This window comes from Chelonia mydas, chromosome 1 (assembly GCF_015237465.2).
Source record: "Chelonia mydas isolate rCheMyd1 chromosome 1, rCheMyd1.pri.v2, whole genome shotgun sequence".
Lineage (NCBI taxonomy): Eukaryota > Metazoa > Chordata > Testudines > Cheloniidae > Chelonia > Chelonia mydas.
The window spans coordinates 327,224,313-327,245,576 of record NC_057849.1 but is presented as its reverse complement, the minus strand read 5'-3'; the positions used below and the strand labels follow the sequence as shown (position 1 = coordinate 327,245,576).

Genomic DNA, 21,264 nt, shown 5'->3' with positions numbered 1-21,264 from the left:
TTAATTTCCAACACTTGTTCATAAAAAGGGTGCTTACAAATGGAACATGCAGTATTTCCGTAAAATAGATAAGACATAGGATGGCAAGTTGTTAATTCTAGCATCCCATGACATTGATGATCTCTCCAATTCTCACCCTAATGCAAATCTTCTTCTGCTAGGGAAAGTTGCTCAGAAAGATGGGGCAGAATGGGTCTGGCAGCAGCTGGAGTCCTCGGGTTTACTTGACACCACCACTATGTTTTTTTCTTGCCTCATCAGAGAATGGCGAGAATACACTGATTATGTTGTTTAATGCTGTCTGCCTGCGGATGAACGTATATCAGGTGTCTGTGATATTCATTAAGACCCATCCGCTGTTTTTGGTGCCATTGACAAACCTTCTGATGGATCCAAGAGCATATGGCGTCTCTCTTGAGTTGCTCCAATCCTTTCTTTGTCCAGCTATGCTGGAAGAAGGACAGGAGATAATGGGTGTGGTCTAATTAGGAATTTTATTCTTAAATGTTTGGGAGTACCCAGCACATAAGTATACAGTGCAGGTAATTCCAAGATCCTTTCACTATATGCCTGGGGGCTTCTCTCAGCCCATCCCCAGCCAACCCTCTGCTGGGACCTCACCATCCATCCCCTCTTGAACAAGGGTTAAGAGAGGGCTATAAAGGATGGGGGCTGGCTCCTGGCTGTACCAATCATAGGAGCCCCAAACTACCCCCCCCCAGTTTCCTCTCCTTTAAAGAATACTTCCTTTAAATCCTTTATCAATCCATTTTATCTGATCCCTGCATGCATTCCTTACGGATTACCTGCACTGGACACCTGCCCCATGTTTACATGAGTAGCGACATCATGGCCGAACTCCCGTTTCATGTTTGTCCCAGCTAACTCCCCCCTCTCCGCTCCCGCCTCGAACTCATTGTGGGGAAGGTGGAAAAAACCAACTGCGCCTTGGCTAGTCTGGCAGTGAGGGGAAAATTCCTTCCCAGTCCCACGTGAAAGGAGCAAATAGCGCAATGCCTACAGTGGATCCTGATAAAACCCAGAATTTTACCACTTCCCTGGGCAGGAGGTGGGTGCTGCTCTGCCAGGTCCAGGTAACAAAAGGCTTTTCCTGCACCGACATGGACCTATATAGTCCCCACTCTCTTCCTGTCACCTGACGGGGAATAGGTCAGTGTTTCCCATGCTGATCTGGTCTGGAGCTGCAGCGGAAATCACTTCCTGGCTCTCTGGCTCTTAAAGGGGATCACAGGTTTTCCAGCAAGCCAGACAATGTGTGGTGGAGGTCATTCAGAGAGAACCCAGAAGGCAGCATTGAGCAATTGCTCATCTGCACTGAGGCCTCTCATAAGGGGCTCTGCTTGGTTATATTCTGCCACCTACATCCCCTCATTCAACATTAATCCTTCTACCTTGCAATCTCTTCGTACTGGGTTTTTACAATACCAGCCTCACCCACTGTCCCTAATGCCTGTTGCATCATCACACATAGCCACCCTTAGAGAAAAACAAAACAAACGAACCAAAATTTGAGTGCAGTGTCCTTTGTCATTGGTCAAAATTCTCTCAGATACCTCCCCTTGTGTCAGTGCAGCATATTGTCATTTGGCTACAAAGACGTTAAATCTTTGATTTTTGTGAACCAGGGAAGCACAAGCACAGGAAGTGGAGAACAGCACCTCCAGCACTTGAGCGCTGTGGGTGGAGGCATAACATACATTTAAGCCATATGATCCCGATCCCTGGAGAGAACACACTGAGTAGAGGCATATACTGCATCTGTTTAAAAAAAAAATACAGCCTACACTCCCCATGGTGCAGCCGTGCTCGTGACTGCCAGTATGCTGGGAGGAAGATGATGGAGTCTTAGCCACACTCCTACACGAATAATCCACCTCCAGGGCTTTGATCACTTCTGGCAGCATGGCTGGCCTTGACTCTGATGTGACCCCAACACTATGAACGCCAGTTTTGGATGCCTCCTTTGTAAATTCATGGGGGCGGAGGAAGGGGCTTTCTATTTCTCTTCTCCACTCTAGTTCTCCCATAAAGAGCGAATCAAAGTCTAGTCCTAACTGTATAGGATTGAGGTTGCTCAATTACTTTCTACATGGAGGCAAAATAGTTGACATTAAATTGGCTACTGATTAGAGGAGAGGGCATGGGCTCCTAGGTTCTGTGATTGAGCCTTCCATTGGCTTGCTGTCACTTCCACTGGGCAAGTCACTGCAGACCTGATCCTGTTGTCAATGGAGTCGGCAACAAATGTTCCATGGATTTCAGTGGTGCAGGATTGTGCTTCTGTTTAAACTTAGCTGCCTACAAAATGGGGTTCCTTTAGTCAATGTCTGTTAAGCATTTTCCTTGGGTTAATCTAATCTACCATTATAATTTATTATTTACTATTTGTTAAGCACCAGCTGTGTGCTTGATACTATACAAGGACAGAGAAGCTTACATGCTTAATAGACCAAACATGCTGGAAAACACAGAGGAAGGTTCGATCATAGAATGAGTATTTTTTACTCTGTGTTCTTCTTTAAGGCCCTGATCCAGCAAACCCCACAAGCATGTGCTTAACTTAAATGATGTGTAGTTCTGATAGTCAAGGTGGACTACTGTCATGCTTATGTGAATTTCTGGATTAGGCCTAAGTGCAGTTCTTCTTTGGAAAGTACAAGTGGCATTGCCTGGTCCCATGTTTATTGTCTGTCAATATCAACTATGTCAGTTCACAAGTAAAAAAGACATTTTTCTTTTTGTCACCTCTGCAAATTCAGCTGGACTTTTGGAGTCAAACTTGATTCTTTCCAGCTCATGCATAACCACCAATAATAAAGATCCTGTATGCCAAATTAGGGTTATACCTGGGAAATCCTTTTGTTTTCAAGGCATGCACTAAGTTTCACCCATGCAAAAACAGTGCCTTCAGTGGGTTTGCTGACTGACTGGAATTTAATACAAAAAATAATAATGTCTAGATGCACAAGATGGAATAGAATTCAGAACTCAGCCTTAGCTTTGTTCGTTCAACTGGGAAAGCAGGAAAAACATATGTTTGTCAGTAAATGCACAAAAGTTGCTTTTTCACAGATGTTACTCTGAATATAAAAAGGAAACAGATCTCTGAATAGTAAAAGCATGTCATTTTTACATTCTGATTTTTCAGAGTGGAATGAACAATACTTTAGTATAAGAAGCTTAGTCTTACAATAGGTGCACTTTAAGTAGTTCGTTCCAGTTTGGGATGTGTTACCAGTGGTATTCCCCATTGTAAATATAGAAATATTCTTGGAAATGATAATAGTTCTGAAAATGGAATTAACTTATTAAATGTGTCCACTGTATATTTATGTTATTAAAGACATCAGTGAAACATTACTTTTCAAGAAAATTTCACAGAAGATTTTAATGGCTAGATTCATTTATTTGAGTACCTACCTCCTGTTAGCACTGCTAGAGGTTTTAAAGAGACATGGAGAGAAAAATATACCTCTTGTGATCTGTCACGATATGGGATCAATTATCGTGAAAGCCGAGGAGGTGTCAGATTCTAAGCATTACCATGGGGTCGTTTTCATCCAAAGGGAACTGCAGTAAAAATGTCTTTACTTTGTTAGACCACCTAGCTGGAATAATCTGCAACAAGATATGAAATCCTCTCACAATCTAACTGTCTTTAAGGCTAATTTATTTTCTTAATTGTCCACACATTTGTCTTATCAGATGCTGTATTATGGCTGTATAATGTATGACTGTAACTTTGAGTGTGTCCCCTGAGTCAGTCTTAGAAATGAGATTATTCATCTCAAATGACTTAACCCAGAAAGAAATTTTAATAAATGAAAACTCTAAGCTAATAGCCTACATTAGTTTATAATCAAGTATTGAGGACACATTAGTATCAGCATGGTACACACGAGGGCTTAGAGAGTAATTAAACCATACAGCACATTGTCAAATTACTGCCACCTCTCAGATTTGAAATCACAATGATATTTGAATTTATTTTCCTAATTGTTTTATTTTTTTCATAACTGTAACTTAAACAAGTACTCTCCTGAATGATTAAGATAATAGTGTTGACTAAAGTAATGTGTAATAATCCTTCTTGGAGATTATCCTTAACAAAAAATTGTCTTTAAAAGGGAATAACTAATACCATCTATAAGGTTATCTAATTCATATGTAGGATATAGCTTTAATTGTCATTACTGTTTATAGCTAAACGTTTAGGGACAGATCGAGTCATATTCAGAACTCCCATTTGACTTCAGTAGAAATTTGGACCAAGTATGGGCTGCAGGAACTAGCCCTGGTCATATTCAGCACAGTCCCTGATCTGTTCTCATTATTTTTAGCTGGACAGGTTACTTTTAAACAAGTACCCTGTCCTGGTTATGTACCTTAGTATGGCTCTGTCCAAAGGACTTGAATCTTACCATCCCTGATTCTGCAAACAATCACCTCTGTAAATTTAATTCTGTGAGTCCCAAGTAATTGGAGCCCTTACGTGAATAAGGTTGTGCAGGATTGCAACTAGACAGGCTGGCTTTAGCAGGATAATGTAAATATGGTCTAATTAGAATTAAAGTAATTTGTTAAAATTGGATTGAAGCAGTGCTATCTACTGGTTAGAGCCTGGCCTAGGAGTTGATTGTGTGACATGTTTGTAGTAAGGATCATTACAAATTCAATTTTTAAAGTGGATTTACTGAAAGCTTTTTTGCAAAGGTTCACAAACTGATTTTTGATTTTGCATAAGAGTAGTAGAGAATTAATAGATTTAATGTGAAATGCAGAAAAACTTGGGTGGTTTTGATGACAGGTCATTTTGAGTTCATTTGACTCCAAAGGTAAGAATGAAACTTAAGGCATAAGAAACAATATCATAGAAAAAGTTTGCGATATCCTCTGCAGTGAAACCACAGAGTTCGCCGCAATTCAAATTGGGAGTCAGAACTGCCTAGTTCTAATCCCAATTCAACTGCTGCCTCACTGAGTGGCCTGAGAGTCTTTCTGTTTACTTCATTGGGCTTTGGGTCAGCCATTGTTTTATTTCACAAAGCTGTAAAATTGGGTACTATAATATTTACCTAAATCACTAGGGTACTGTAAAGAACTTCCTGTTACAAAGTGGTCTCCAAAATAGAAAAGCTTGAGAAGCACTGACCTCTGAATAGCTTTTCAAAAGTATAGTCTTAGACGTGGCCCATCTAATCTAATTGTTTAAAACATGATTATCACTGTAGTTTTTACAGGAAGGGACGAAGAAATGCTTGTTGCATTTTAAAAATAAAAATAAAGAAAGGTCTTAATTGTCAGATTCATACTGTAATTGAATTGTATTTCTTCTTTGTAATGCAAGACAAGGTAGGTCTTTTATTGAACCAAGTTTTGTTGGTAAGAGAGTCAAGCTTTCAAGCTACAGAGAGGTCTTCTTTGGGTCTGGGAAAGGTACTGCAGAAGTTTCCTACCCAGAAGATTTAAAACAACACAAAAATGGCTTAATTGTATATCCTGAGAAGGATGAGGTGTCAACTATTTGAATGAAAATGTGCTCTTCACAGTATGTTAACTTCCATCTTTGACACAAAATTGGAATCTTTCCCCATTAAATGACTGGGTGGCTTTATAGAATTTAATGTAGGCAAAGCTAAAGTTAGCCCAAGCCACCTAAAGCTATAGATGTGGAGATTACAGAGATCCAGGACACTGGTCACAATGAATGCAGGATTGTCTTTATTTCTTGTTTACATCGAGTCTTACCTCCTTACTAAGTTCCCCCAGTGGTCACCCTGAATAGTGGCTCTAACCATTCAAACTTAACACCACAATATTTAGGCACCTGATTTTCAGTGGTGTTGCCCACAGTGGGAGTTCTGGGTGTTCAATGGAAGCTGTGAGCATTCATACCTCTGAAATTTGGGCCATGTCAAGTAAGCTGCCTAAAAATAGATGTAGGTGCCCAATTTTAAAAAGACAAGTTTGAAAAAGTTGTCTTCTGTATTCTGATTTGGTAGTGTAAGGGCTTGTCTTCACTATGGAAGTTATGCTACTCCAGTTATGTGAATAATGTAGCTGGAGTCGGCGTACGTTAAGTTGACTTACCCCGGTGTCTTCACTGCACTAAGTTGATGGGAGATACTCTCCAGTCAACTTCCCTTACTCTTCTCGGAGAGTTGGAGTACCAGGATTGACCGGAGAGCACTCTGCCATTGATTTATCAGGTCTTCATTAGACCCACTAAATCGATCCCTGCTGCATCAATTGCAGCAGTGTGGATCTCCCCATAATGGAGACCAACCCCAACTTTAGCCGCTTGAGTTTGAAAATTTTAGCTTAAAGGTTTTGATTAAATTAGCATATTTTCTTCTCAGCATCAATCAACATTTTGAAAAATCACAGTTTTTTATTAATAAGTAGCAGGAATCAAGCAATTCAGACTTTCATCTTTAACAGATTTACAGATCTCAAAGTCATGTGTTTTCAGGTGACTCATGTTGTCTCTTGCTAGGTAATGCTGATATGGTCATTAGAGTTTTGCTGGATGCAGGATTTACAAATGAACTAGTCCAGAATTATTGGAGTAAGCAATCTCTGTGAGTGTTCTTTTTTTCATATCTTTTCATATCATTTTCATATCTTTTTATTAACTATGTAGTCATTGGGGTATTTGTAAATTGTTTATGAATGTCAGGACCCAAGGCCTGGTAAATTCAAATTTGTGGTTAGATATCAAAGTCAAAAATAAAACTAGATGTGTGACATGTATATTTCAGTATTTAATGTTGATTAGAAAATATGTGTATTTTTTTCATAATTCTGTGCCTAAATGGTGGCTATTGTGAGGGTGGAGTTGGTAATAGTTCTGATTAGCTTTCATTTAAATTTCTTCTTTTTGTCATAGCAATGGAGTTGTTGCACAATTTGTGGTCACGGATGGTGGAATCACTAGGGTTTACCCTAAAAGGTAAGGGTCGTCATTTTATTTTCAAGTAATATCAGAATGTGAAAATAATTCCTGTAAGCCGTATCAATGGAATATCCAAGTAATGGATGTTATGCATACAGCTGAAATTCCTTTGGTAACCCCAAGGATATATAAGAACACATGAATGGTCATAATGGGTCAGGCCAAAGGTCCATCTAGCCCAGTATCCTGTCTTCCGACAGAGGCCAATGCCAGGAGCCCCAGAGGCTATGAGCAGAACAGATAATCATCAAGTGATCCATTCCCTGTCACTCATTCCCAGCTTCTGGCAGACAGAGGCTAGGGACTCCATCCTTGCCCATCCTGACAAATAACCATTGATGGATAATCCTCCATGAATTTCTCTAGTTCTTTTTTGAACCCTGCTGTAGTCTTGGCCTTCACAACATCCTCTGGCAAAGAGTTCCACTGGTTAACTGCATTGTGTGAAGAAATACTTCCTTTTGTTTGCTTTAAACCTGCTGCCTATAAATTTCATTTGATGACCCCTTGTTCTTGTGTTATGAGACCTTCCTTATTTACTTTCTCCACATCAGTCATGATTTTACAGACCTCAATCATATCATACCTTAGTCACCTCTTTTCCAAGCTGAAAAGTCCCAGTCTTATTAATATGATATTTTCTGTCTTATTATCAATCCCTTTCTTAATGATTCCCAACATTCTGTTCAACTTTTGGACTGCCACTGCACATTGAGTGGATGTTTTCAGAGAACTATCCACAATGACTCCAAGATCTCTTTTTTGAGTGGTAACAGCTAATTTAGACCCCATAATTTTATATGTATATTTGGGATTATGTTTTCCAGTGTGCATTACTTTGCATTTATCAACACTGAATTTCATCTGCCATTTTGTTGCCCAGTCATTCAGTTTTGAGAGATCCTTTTGTAGTTCTTCAGAAGGGACTTAATTATCTTGAGTAGTTTTGTATTTTCTGCAAATTTGGCCACCTCGCTGCTTGCCTCTTTTTCCAGATCATTTATGAATATGTTGAATAGGACTGGGCCCAGTACAGACCTCTGAGAGACACCACTATTTATCTCTCTCCATTCTGAAAACTGACCATTTATTGCTACCCTTTGTTTCCTATCTTTTAAACAGTTGTGAATCCATGAGAGGACCTTCCCTTTTATCCCATGGCAGCTTACTTTGCTTAAGAGCCTTTGGTGAGGGACCTTGTCAAAGGCTTTCTGAAAATCTAAATACGCTATATCCACTGGATCCCCCTCAAAGAATTCTAGTGGATTGGTGAGGCATGATTTCCTGCTACAAAAACCATGTTGACTCTTCCCCAACAAATTATGGTCATCTATGTGTCTGACAATTTTGTTCTTTACTATAGTTTCAACCAGTTTGCCCGGTACTGAAGTCAGGCTTACCGACCTGTAATTGCCGAGATCACTTGTGGAGCCCTTTTTAAAAATTGACGTCACATTAACTATCCTCCAGTCATTTGGTACAGAAGCTGATTTAAATGATAGGTTACAGTCTACAGTTAGTAGTTCTGCAATTTCACATTTGAGTTCCTTCAGAACTCTGGGGTGAATACCATCTGGTCCTGGTGACTTATTACTCTTTAGTTTATCAGTTTGTTCCAAAACTTCCTCTAATGACACGTCAATCTGGGACAGTTCCTCAGATTTGTCACCTAAAAAGAATGGTTCAGGTTTGGGAATCTCCCTCACATCTTCAGCCATGAAGACCGATACAAAGAATTCAGTTATTGTCTCAAAAATGACCTTATTGTCCTTGAGTGCTCCTTTAGCATTTCATTTGTCCAGTGGGCCCACTGTTTTTTTAGCAGGCTTCCTGCTTCTGATGTACTTAACACTTTTTTTTTGCTGTTACTTTTTGAGACTTTGGCTAGCTGTTCTTCAAATTCTTTTTTGGCTTTCCTAATTATATTTTTACACTTCATTTGCTAGAGTTTATGCTCCTTTTTATGTTCCTCACTAGGATTTAACTTCCACTTTTTAAAGAATGTCTTTTTGCCTCTCACTGCTTCTTTTACTTTGTTGTTTAGCCACAGTGGCACTTTTTGGTTCTCTTACTATGTTTTTAAATTTGGGATATACATTTAAGTTGAGCCTCTATTATGGTGTCTTTAAAAAGTTTCCAGGCAGCTTGCAGGGATTTCACTTTTGGTGCTGTACCTTTTAAGTTATTTTTCTCCTCATTTTTGTGTAGTTCCCCTTTCTGAAATTAAATGCTACAGTGTTGGGCTGCTGTGGTATTTTCCCCACCACAGGGATATTAAATTTAATTATATTATGGTCACTGTTACCAAGAGGTACAGCTATATTCACCTCTTGGACCAGATCCTGTGCTCCATTTAGGGCTAAATCAAAAATTGCCTCTCCTCTTGTGGGTTCCAGGACTAGCTGCTCCAAGAAGCAGTCATTTAAGGTGTCAAGAAGCTCTATCTTTGCATCCTGTCCTGAGGTGACAGGTACCCAGTCAGTTTGGGGATAGTTGAAATCCCCCATTATAATTGAGTTTTGTATTTTAATATCCTCTCTAATCTCTCTGAGCATTTCACAGTCACTATCACCATTCTGGTCAGATGGTCAGTAGTATATGCCTATCACTATATTCTTATTATTAGAGCATGGAATTATTATCCATAGAGATTCTATGGTACAGTTTGGTTAATTTAAGATTTTTACTTAATTGATTCTACACTTTCTTTCACATATAGTACCACTCCCCCACAAGCACAACCTGTTCTGTCCTCCTGATACATTTTGTACCCTTTGGATACATAATAAGAAATGCTACTATGTAGGTTGTCTTTCAGTTGCATCTTCCTGTATATTTTAGGTGAGGTAATCGTAGCAAATAGACACTGCTTTAAGTTGTCCTTATGGAGTTACCTTCTCACTAAATCTCTGATTCCCCCTCCAACCTCCTCACAGACAAACTGACCGTCCAAATGGATCTCTTTGCCTATATGTAGTCCCAATTCATTAGGGCCCCATATGATTGCAATAGCCCACCTGAACACTGGGAGCTTGTAAGATCAAGTCCCAGCATTGTTCACTCTGTGGTGAGCACAATCTAACAACTGTGAAGTCCCAAATCGCCATAAGTCAGTTAAGATGATGTGGGTGGTATGTACTGTATTTATCCTCATTAGATGAAAGGGTAGGACAAGTTTAAAAAAAAAAAAACCTTCTCTGTTTCTTTTCAACAAACTGATTATGACACGATTCACTGTTTGCAATGTTCGTGCTTAAAAATTACTCTCCGGGCACTGTTGTTAGAAGTAAATACTGAGAACTTCTTCTCATAAGATGAGCCTGTATTCATATATAAGCACAGTTAACACCTAGTTGAAATAATCTTGCTGTATCCATTAGGTGATGGAATTCCAGCAATAATTTTCATAGTAGATCATAGAATAACAAAGAGAACAAAGAAAAAGTAATTTACTAGAGTTTGTTAATATGAATCTGCATTCTTCTTGCTATCCATGTAAATGTTGTTGCCTGCATTGAGATCTTCACATTTATCATTCATCTCAGTCTTCTGCCATGAAGTTATAGAGTTAGGTCATCCCCTCCACTTTTCTCACTAAGGGGATTGTCAAGGTTCCTCCTCCACTCTGAACGCTAGGGTACAGATGTGGGGACCTGCATGAAAACCTCCTAAGCTTATCTTTACCAGCTTAGGTCAAAAACTTCCCCAAGGTACAAAATATTCCACCCTTTGTCCTTGGATTGGCCGCTACCACCACCAAACAAATACTGGTTACCGGGGAAGAGCTGTTTGGAAACATCTTTCCCCCCAAATACTTCCCAAAACCTTGCACCCCACTTCCTGGACAAGGTTTGGTAAAAAGCCTCACCAATTTGCCTAGGTGACTACAGACCCAGACCCTTGGATCTTAAGAACAATGAACAGTCCTCCCAACACTTGCACCCCCCCCCCTTTCCTGGGAAATGTTGGATAAAAGCCTCACCAATTTGCATAGGTGACCACAGACCCAAACCCTTGGATCTGAGACCAATGAAAAAACATTCAGTTTTCTTACAAGAAGACTTTTAATAGAAATAGGAGTAAATAGAAGTAAAGAAATCCCCTCTGTAAAATCAGGATAGTAGATACATTACAGGGTAATTAGATTCAAAACATAGAGAATCCTTCTAGGCAAAACCTTAAGTTACAAAAAAGATACACAGACCGAAATAGTTATTCTATTCAGCACAATTCTTTTCTCAGCCATTTAAAGAAATCATAATCTAACACGTACCTAGCTAGATTACTTACTAAAAGTTCTAAGACTCCATTCCTGGTCTATCCCCGGCAAAGACAGCATAAAGACAGACTGAGACCCTTTGTTTCTCTCCCTCCTCCCAGCTTTTGAAAGTATCTTGTCTCCTCATTGGTCATTTTGGTCAGGTGCCAGCGAGGTTACCTTTAGCTTCTTAACCCTTTACAGGTGAGAGGAGTTTTTCCTCTGGCCAGGAGGGATTTTAAAGGGGTTTACCCTTCCCTTTATATTTATGACAGGGATGAAAACAACTGAAGACCCACTGAAATAGCTCATATTTTGTCGGCAGACATAACGTACCTTCCCTCTCCCTCCAGCCCACACTTGCAACTCTGTGGAAGCCCTTATCTCTCTCTGACCATGCTATCTGGCTGTGTTACAGCCTAGGCTCCCAGCTAGGCTAAAACATGGCCTGCTAACAGTGCTCTGTATGTATTAACCTGCATCTTAATGGGCCTTTTCAATCATGTTAAGCTAACTCAACTGAGCTAGCACAATTGAAACATCATTTTGCCCATCAAGGCACACCCACTGTGTTTGGGTCCCCATTGATTTGTGTGTGTGTAGGGGGAGGGGTTTCATGCGTGCGGGGAAGGGACACAGCTAGGGAAGTGCTGTTTTATGAAGCATTTCCCTCCCCCACAGTCTTGCAGTAAGATACTGCTGACCCTGTCCGTATTGAATTGAATCCTGTTTTGAGTTTGCAGCTTCCCGAGAATCAAATGGGTTTAGGAGCAAAGTTCCTGAAGGAGATATGCTCCCATGGAAGACAGGTGGGAACTGGAGAATAACGTGGGCACAATGCTTTCGCACACATACTTAGGCCCACGATGGAGGCCCAAAATTTGGGTGAATAAAATAAAAAGAAAGTCAGCTGATCTTTCTTTTAGACAGTATGTCAATGCACTGACTGACGGACAGCTGATCTGAGAGCAATTTTTCTTGCTGAAATAATATGCACTGTTACACGTGAAATCTCATATGCATGCCTTGATTTTCTTTGAGCTGCAGATTTTAGCTATGTTGCATTTGAAACATGTCTGTATTGAATTCCTATTGAGCATTAAGCAGGAGCAGGTCATAGTAATCCAAGCTTCTTCTTAGCACAGTATAGCAGTAAAGTGATGTCCTTCTGAAAACCATCTGGCCACTTAACCCCTAATTGCTCAACATTCATTTGGCTGACAAGCTTGAAAATCTTGACAAGCTTGAATACTCTAAAGTACTAATCACAAGTACTCCCAGGATGTAAATGGGAATGATGCAACATTAACAGATAGTATAGAGGACACACAAAAGTGATCAAATTTCATACCATATCATGCAATTCTTATCTTCAGTGATTTGGGTGTGGGGGGGATTATATTAATATGAATTTACATAGCAAATTTATCTTTTTCCTGGGATTATCTTGTATATATTACCCATTAAAAATTTCATGGAGTATGTTCCCCAATAGATTTGCCTCCCATGCCTGTAGTTCTCAGTTTCTCTCTCCCTCTCTTATTAATTAAGTCTGTTAAGCTGCTTCTGTGATTTTTGAATAAAGGATGTCATCCAAAATGACTCTATGGTTTTCTGGTTTAAACAAACCCAGTGATAGATTTATTATCAGAAAAATGTCCGTATAAAAATTCTGAACCTGGTCCATGTTGTTCTCAGGAACCCTTTCTTCATTCTCTGGTCTGTTTGGTTTTGTTTTTCTCATAGCAGTTTGCAGTTTAAGTTGCTGAAAGCTCAGACTTGTGTGAAGGATAGGCACAAATACATTGTAATAAAAGGAGCTCATGAGTTTCCCAAACAAGACATTTATATTAAGGGGGAAAAAATACCTCTGCCTTGCAGCTTAAAATGAAAATCTGACAGACTTTATTTTTTATGACCTTTTTTCCCCCCATGTATAGGGAAGGAGAGAATTGGACAGAAAATCCTGAAACTTACGAAGTCAGTTTCTATAAACGGAGCTTGGATAATGACAACTATATCTTCACAGCTCCATACTACAACAGTAAGTCATCACTACGTTGACATTTCAGAGGTGACTGGCACAACATAAACATTCATGGATGTTTTCCTTCTTACCAGTTGAGTTAGCTATTTAAAGTGGCATAGTTCATAGTTCAGAACAGGTTTCAGAGTAGCAACCGTGTTAGTCTGTATCTGCAAAAAGCAAAGGAGTACTTCTGGCACCTTAGAGACTAACAAATTTATTTGAGCATAAGCTTTCATGAGCTACAGCTCACTTCATCGGATGCATAGTTCAGAACAGACATTCCAACAGAGTCTGCCAGTTCATTGGGGGAAGCAGCTCTAAAAAAATGTCACTCTGGTTTGGAAACTGTCATCACAATCAGTCATCCATCCCAGTAAAGCTATGTTTCTCTGCATTGTTTCTCCCAGTGACTAACAGGCTAAAATGCATGTTGGTTATATATTTTGTTAGTTAATTGGGCTTGAAAGGTTTCTGTAGATTTCTCAAAGGCAGAGTTTCTTGTGTGAAGGACACTGCAGTGACAGTGTATCATACTGTCTGCAAGAGTCTCAGTTCCATATATTGACATCGGAGAGGAGATCCAAGAGCAACCTTATATAGCTGAGTTCCCTAGATTGCGTCAGTGTCAGAGCTAGCCATCCATGGGGTAACCAGGCCCAAAGGGAGGTGCAAGGTGGCAAGGAAGGCTTGAAGTTTCATGACTGCTTTAGCACCACGCTATTTATTTTTTCCAAAATGAGCTCAGATAAGTGCAGTCACGGAACTGTGTGGTCCTGAGAGCTTTTCTTCTGCATGGAGCCCAGACAGTGTCACTGATTTATTTAACACTTCAGACCATTGAGTTTGGATTATTTTACAGATCAATATTATTCCACTGAAATGGTTTCTGTGACCTTTTGTAATACGTAAAACCTAAATATCCACAATAATAAACTGGTTGATGAGAAGAGGTGCATCACTGATGCACATTAACCTTGTAATGCTCCTCTGAAAGCAGATGCTGCTGTGAATTAGATAATCTTCCCTCTTAGAGGTGGTATTTTATTGCAATTATTTTATATACATATTTATTATTGCAATTTTCAAAAAATACTAGCCAGGTAGTAAAATGGCCTGCTTCAAAACCTTTATAGGAATCTTGTTCCTTTGAAAACTCTCGGGAATTTTTTTTTACTTCATTTTCCATATTGAACAGTGCTGCCAGCAGGTTAGCCTGTCACAGTACCAGTCATTATTTACTGAGTGTTGTTAGTGGGCTGCACACTGTCCAGTGACTAGAAGACTGCATGGGCTCTATTCTAATGACCATACAATCTATGGCCCTAATCCTGCATTTCATGGGGCTGCTCACATGTGTAAAATTAATTACGGCTGTGTTTGCAGAATCAGGGTCACACTAACTACACAGAACAGTGAAACTGACTCTACACACAGAGCTCTCAACTGTACAAAGTAAATAAAGAAGAGCAAAATATATTTTCCTCTAACTGTTCTGATTGTTCGTGATCCTAGGCATAGCTGGGGTAACTATTAAGTACAATTAGTAAGTATAACATTTTCATATAGAGATTTGGGTTTGGGGATGATGGTTACCAGTTAAATAATGATTAATTTCTTGATTGAACTTGCATTGAGGGGTAGGACTTCTTTATTTAGGGCCAAGAATAGGAAAAGATCACATCACTCTTTTTAACCTTTTGGTTTTTCCCTTACTCTCAGAAAGTGACGCCAGTAGCTATGAAACGGGCATTATGGTGAGCAAGGCTGTGGAAATAACCATTGGTGGAAAACTTCTTAAACCCGCAGGTAAGATGGAATGGTGCTGGCGCTCTAAATACACAAGTTCTTTTGTTGTTGCTCGTCACGAACGCCCATAAGAAATATAACTGAAATCACAAAGCAGTCTCAGTCTTCTAAAACTCTTCTTCACAAGGCTTTTTAAAATTTTGCTGGTGAAAGTCTAGCCAAAGATCTGACAGTGTGTTAGTAAAGATATTTGGTTGATTAGAATGATGAAGGGCCTTGGAGGACAGATGACTGATCAGAAATATGATTTCTTTTAGTTTATCAGCTTCAAAAGTTAGACTTGTATGGTGAATTTTTCATCTGTTTTAGGATCTTGCCTTTCGTTGTTGCTGTTGTTTCCTGTCATTTTGCTAAATAGAATTTCCAGGGTTTTTTGTTTGTTTGTTGGTTTGTTTCAGTTGTTGGAATAAAAATTGATGCAGGCCAATGGATGGAAAATTTCACCAAAACCACAATCAAGAGCCTGGTAAGGAACTGAGTGACTTCTGTTGAACTTCATTTGCTTTTTCTCTAAGCTATGAGCACAAACCGGTGCTTCCCCCTTCCGTGCAGGCAGCTCTGTATTACAGCTTCACAAAGGTCCACAGTTGGTGACTGGTGGTGGTGTTTAAAGCATTTCAAAACACAATATGCATCTATTAAAAAGCAGCTGTATTTTTTCAGTTATGCACTTGTACATGTCTTGCATTGGAGGTTAGAATGTCTCAAGATTCAGTAGTAACAATGGAGAAAAGAAAATGCATAACAATGTCATATGTCAGCCACTAGAGACAGTATTGTGTTTTTACAATGAGTCAAAACTCTCAGAAAAGCAGGGATGCCCGTGGCTGGCCCTTGCCAGCTGACTCAGGATCACAGAGCTCTGGCTCCAGGGCTGTTTAATTGTGGCATAGACATTCAGGCCGAGCTCTGGAACCCTTCCACCTGGCAGGAGTTGAATGGGAATTTTTAAAGGAGTTGAATGAGAAGGGGAGAAAATTAGTGGCAGCTAGAAGGAAAAGTAAAGAAAGGATCTGGCACACCAGGGAAGGGGAGGGACAAGAAGTAGTAGAGGAGGAAACAGGCTCAATGAGCCAAAGCTGGTGGAAACCCAGACTCATGTCTGGCATGCTACTCCTGTCAGAACTGCAGCTCTACTGGTAAGCTGAGTCTGAAGAAACAGCTGCATGTCCATCACCATGAGCTGAAGGAAGCTGCTTGCCTGAAAAAGAGAGAAAGTGGACTTGTGGGTGTCAGTGAATGCAAAAGAGGCTGCACTGCCGTCTGGGAGCAGAGTAGCCCAACACACAATAGAAGGAAGAAAGGGTGTGTGTGTGTCAGAGAGAGAAACGGTGGGCTCAGAACAAAACTGGCATGTTCCTATGTATTTTGTATATATCTGGGAAAAAATACATAGGAACATTACAGTTTTTCACTTTAACTCTGTTCAGAGATGAAGGAGGTTCACCACTCTTCAGTTTTGGTAGCTTCTGTGCCCACCATCTCTCTCTCTCTCTCTCTCTCTTTCTGTCTCAGACACACACACACTTTTTTCCTTCTATTATGTATTGTGTGTGTGTGTGTGCATATACACACACAAGGGCTGTCAAGTGATTTAAAAAAATTAATCATGATTAATCACGCTGTTAAACAATAATAGAATACCATATTATAAATAACAATAGTAGAATACCAAACAATAATAGAATACAATAACCAAACAATAATAGAATACCAAATTTTAATATTTTTGATGTTTTCTAAATGTTCAAATATATTGATTTCAATTACAACACAGAATACAAAGTGTACAGTGCTCACTTTATATTTATTTTTATTATAAATATTTGCACCGTAAAAAACAAAAGAAATAGTATTTTTCAGTTCACCAAATACAAGTACTGTAGTGCAATCTCTTTATCATGAAAGTTGAATTTACAAATGTAGAATTATGTACAAAAAATAACTGCATTCTAAAATAAAACAATGTAAAACTTTAGAGCCTACAAGTCCACTCAGTCCTACTTTAGCCAATCGCTCAGACAAACAAGTTCATTTACATTTGCAAGAGATAATGCTGCCGCTTCTTGTCTACAATGTCACCTGACAATGAGAGCAGGCGGTCGCATGGCACTGTTGTAGCCGGCATCGCAAGATATTTACATGCCAGATGCGCTAAAGATTCATATGTTCCTCCATGCTTCAACCACCATTCCATAGGACATGCTTCTATGCTGACGACGGGTTCTGCTCGATAACAATCCAAAGCAAAAAGAAAAGGAGGACTTGTGGCACCTTAGAGACTAACAAATTTATTTGAGCATAAGCTTTCATGAGCTACAGCTGAAGTGAGCTGTAGCTCACGAAAGCTTATGCTCAAATAAATTTGTTAGTCTCTAAGGTGCCACAAGTCCTCCTTTTCTTTTTGCGGATACAGACTAACACAGCTGCTACTCTGAATCCAAAGCAAAGTGGACCGATGCATGTTCATTTTCAGCATCTGAGTCAGATGTCACCAGCAGAAGGTTGATTTTCTTTTTCTGTAGTTCTGGTTCTGTAGTTTCCGCATCTGAGTATTGTTCTTTTAAGACTTCGGAAAGCATGCTCCACACCTCATCCCTCTCAGATTTTGAAGGCACTTCAGATTCTTAAACCTTGGGTTGAGTGCTGTAGCTATTTTTAGAAATCTCACATTGGTACCTTCTTTGCATTTTGTCAAATCTGCTGTGAAAGTGTTCTTAAAACAAACATGTGTTGGGTCATCATCTGAGACTGCTATAACATGAAATATATGGTCAAATGCAGGTAAAACAGAACAGGAGACAAACAATTCTCACCCAAGGAGTTCAGTCATAAATTTAATTAATGCATTCTTTTTTTAACAAGCATCATCAGCATGGAAGCATGTCCTCTGGAATGGTGTCTGAAGCATGAAGGGGCATAGGAATGTTTAGCATATCTGGCACATAAATACCTTGCAATGCCTGTTCTCACTTTCAGGTGACATTGTAAATAAGAAGCAGTCAGCAGTGTCTCCTTTAAATGTAAACAAACTTGTTTGTCTTAGCAACTGGCTGAACAAGAGGAAGGACTGAGTGGACTTGTAGCTCTAAAGTTTTACATTGTTTTGTTTTTCAGTACAGTTACGTAACAAAAAAATCTACATTTGTATGTACACTTTCACGATAAAGAGATTGCACTACAGTACTTTTATGAGGTGAATTGAAAAATACTGTTTCTTTTAGCATTTTTACAGTACAAATTTGTAATATAAATAATAATATAAAGTGAGCACTTTACACTTTGTATTCCATGTTGTAATAGAAATCAATATGTTTGAAAATGTAGAAAAACATCCAAAAATATTTAATAAATTTCAATTGGTATTCTATTGTTTTTACAGTGCGATTAATCGTGATTACTTTTTTTGAGTTAATCACGTGAGTTAACTGTGGTTAATCAGCAGCCCTTATATATATAGAACCATTATCAACCAAAAGAAACAAAGAGGGAATTAATAAAATCTATAAATAAATAAATCTACCCTGAGCAGAGTTTTGACCCCCCAGAGACAAGTGCAATGCACTCAAATACCGTGGTAATGGGTAGCAGTATAAAACCCTTCAGTAGACAGCCAGGCACACAGACAAAGATGGACATAAAAAACACCTGGGTTTGTCTTGAATCCAACTGTTTATACTTATGAGTTAATGAATATCATGTAATAGTACAGACTTTCTAAGAAACCATTCCCTAAAGATCATTATCCTTCTGTTTTCCAGTGCAACAGTGAACTTTGTGGCTGTGAAAGAGGCAGTATGGTAAGAATAAACCTAATAATAAAGACCTGGCAGAGAGGGAAGGGTCCCCTTTGTTCTTTGGGTCCATCAAAACTTGAGACCGCTGTTCTACCCAATTACTTTCTGAAGGTTAAAAACAGAAGCAGTGTTAGCAGAGAGTTGACAATCTTTTGTGTCTAGGAAGAGAGAGGTGAGGATTCTGAGGGAGATGCTAGTGTGAGAGAATGAAATGAAGTGATAGGCAAGGGAATCATTGAAATGAGACTATAAGAACTAAAGGGGAACAAAGAAGAAGAAAGAACATAATATGGGAGCGAGCAGTAGAAAATGGGGCAGTCGTGAAAAAGAAGGTGAGAGAAAAGATGGAGAAGCTTTTCAAAGAAAGAGGTGAAGAGAAAGGAGAAGGAGCAAAAAAGAGGGGGGGGGGGATAAGAGAAATTGAGGAGAGAGACTGTGAAAAGGTGGAAAGCAAGAACAGATGCACAATGTTTCACCTAGTGAATATTAGATCATAATTAGTTTCTCCTCTGTCTTATTGTATTTCTTTCACAGACCTCCTGTATGTTTTAGTGGGCGGGAAGGCAGGGAAGCCTATGTTGCGCATGTGTAACCAACACACCTCCTGAGGTGTGGTGCTCTGTCCCCTCTAGTGGCACCAAGACCACTTAGAGATTAATGAGTCTGCTACAGCCTTAGCTAAGAGCCATGTGGCTTTTAGCTCATGCAGTAGAGCAGTGGTGGGCAACCTTCAGCCTGTGAGCCACAAGCAGCCCGTTATGGTTAATCCACTAGTGGGCCGCAAGACAGTTTGTTTACATTGCCTGTCCACAGGAACAGCCGCCCGCAGCTCCCAGTGGCCGCGGTTCACCGTTCCCAGCCAATGGGAGCTGCGAGAAGCCTCGCGGGCCCACCACTGCAGTAGAGGCTCATGCACTAAACTTCAGAGGTCTCAGGTTCAATCCTGGCGACCGGGATCTGTTGCTGTTACACATTCATGTTATATTAATATTGCTGCCTAGTTTGGATTCTGTATTATCAAATAATTTGAGGGAAAGAGACAGATGATAACCTTAAATCCACCATAATGCACACAGCACCCTCCAGCATGTGGGGATACTAAGCTTTCCCCTGCCTTTCTTCCCTCCATCCCTTGCTGAGCCAGGATTTGGGGGCACATGGCCCTAGAAGCACTGATGGGTGATGATTTTACAGCTTCAGGAGCCCTAATGTTGTCAGGAACTCCTAATTCTCTTTTGTGCTTAAGCATCTTCCTCAATCAGGGCCTCTGTGAGTTCTTTTGTGGGGTTGGGAGAATGACTGTTGGGTGTGGGACCTATGGCTAATTGTCAGGCCAAGGCAGCAGCACCACATCCTCAGGCCACAGGAAGATCAGTGTATGCTCTACATAGCAGTGGTTCTCAAACTTTAGCAACCCGAGGATCCCCAAACGCCCCGCTCAGCCCCAGGTCTCGCCCCCACTCAACCCCCCTTCCCCCAAGGCCCCACCCCACCTCACCTCTGCCCACCGCCACTCCACCCTTGCCCCTCCTCTTCCCCACCTCCTTCTGGCTCCTCCCCCTTCCTCCCAGTGTCTCCTGCACACCGCTCAACAGCTGTTCCCCAGCATGCAGGAGGCACTTGGAGGGAGGAGGAGAAGTTGAGGGAGAGGGGCAGGAGTTGATCAGCAGGGCCTGCGGACCCCCGCAGTACCCTTGGGGACCCCTAGGGGTTTGCAAACCCCAGTTTGAGAAACGCTGCTCTATAGTTAATCAATGGCCTTTCTGCCCCCAGCACCTGGCACCTGCAGGAATCCACCCATGGCACTGGGACAGCACCAGAGAAAGTGGGCTCTTAGCTCTATGTGGAACAGGTGCCTTAGATGGAGAAAAAGGGGTTCATCACCTGAAGGGGGTGAAAAAAAAAGAGCAAAATAAAATAAATAATGTGAAAATAATTATAGGCAGCAAGCCCAGGTTTGCTGTTTTAGAAGACTCCTACCACTAAAAGCTACAAATCAAATCATCTCTAAGCGTGAGCTAAGACCAAATCAAAAGTTTCAATCCCTTTATCTGAGCTCTGATCCATGTATGAAGTGATTTTGTAAGGACGTAGCACTCTTAGGGCTAGTTAAGTATCCTGATCAAATAATTTACAAGAACAAGTTACATAAAATTAAGCCACAAGCGCGTTCCTTGCTCCAAATTTTACAACACTTATGGATTCAGGGCCATTGGCCTCATGTCCTAGAGTCCTGAACATAATCTCCCCTACTTATACTTTCTAAATACCAGGTATGAAGTCAGAAAACACCTTCCTCAGGTGTTAATGGGTGAAACAATAGGGTCAAGTTACTAGAGCAAAGGAACAATGAGTGTGTGAAGTTCTCCAAAAACTATTGTTTTACATGAAACCTCTA

General features: G+C 40.2%; 1 protein-coding gene across 3 annotated transcripts in view; it reads left to right on the top strand.

Moving 5' to 3' along the window:
* CACNA2D1 (calcium voltage-gated channel auxiliary subunit alpha2delta 1) overlaps nucleotides 1-21,264 on the top strand; it is a 659,278-nt gene that overhangs the window by 610,956 nt on the left and 27,058 nt on the right. For all 3 annotated transcript variants that reach the window (XM_037889245.2, XM_037889243.2, XM_043552428.1), the window contains 6 exons: nucleotides 6,518-6,602; nucleotides 6,911-6,973; nucleotides 13,175-13,278; nucleotides 14,983-15,069; nucleotides 15,468-15,535; nucleotides 18,831-18,869. In XM_037889245.2, coding sequence (XP_037745173.1) covers nucleotides 6,518-6,602; nucleotides 6,911-6,973; nucleotides 13,175-13,278; nucleotides 14,983-15,069; nucleotides 15,468-15,535; nucleotides 18,831-18,869 — 446 coding nt within the window. The remainder of the gene's footprint in view (nucleotides 1-6,517; nucleotides 6,603-6,910; nucleotides 6,974-13,174; nucleotides 13,279-14,982; nucleotides 15,070-15,467; nucleotides 15,536-18,830; nucleotides 18,870-21,264) is intronic.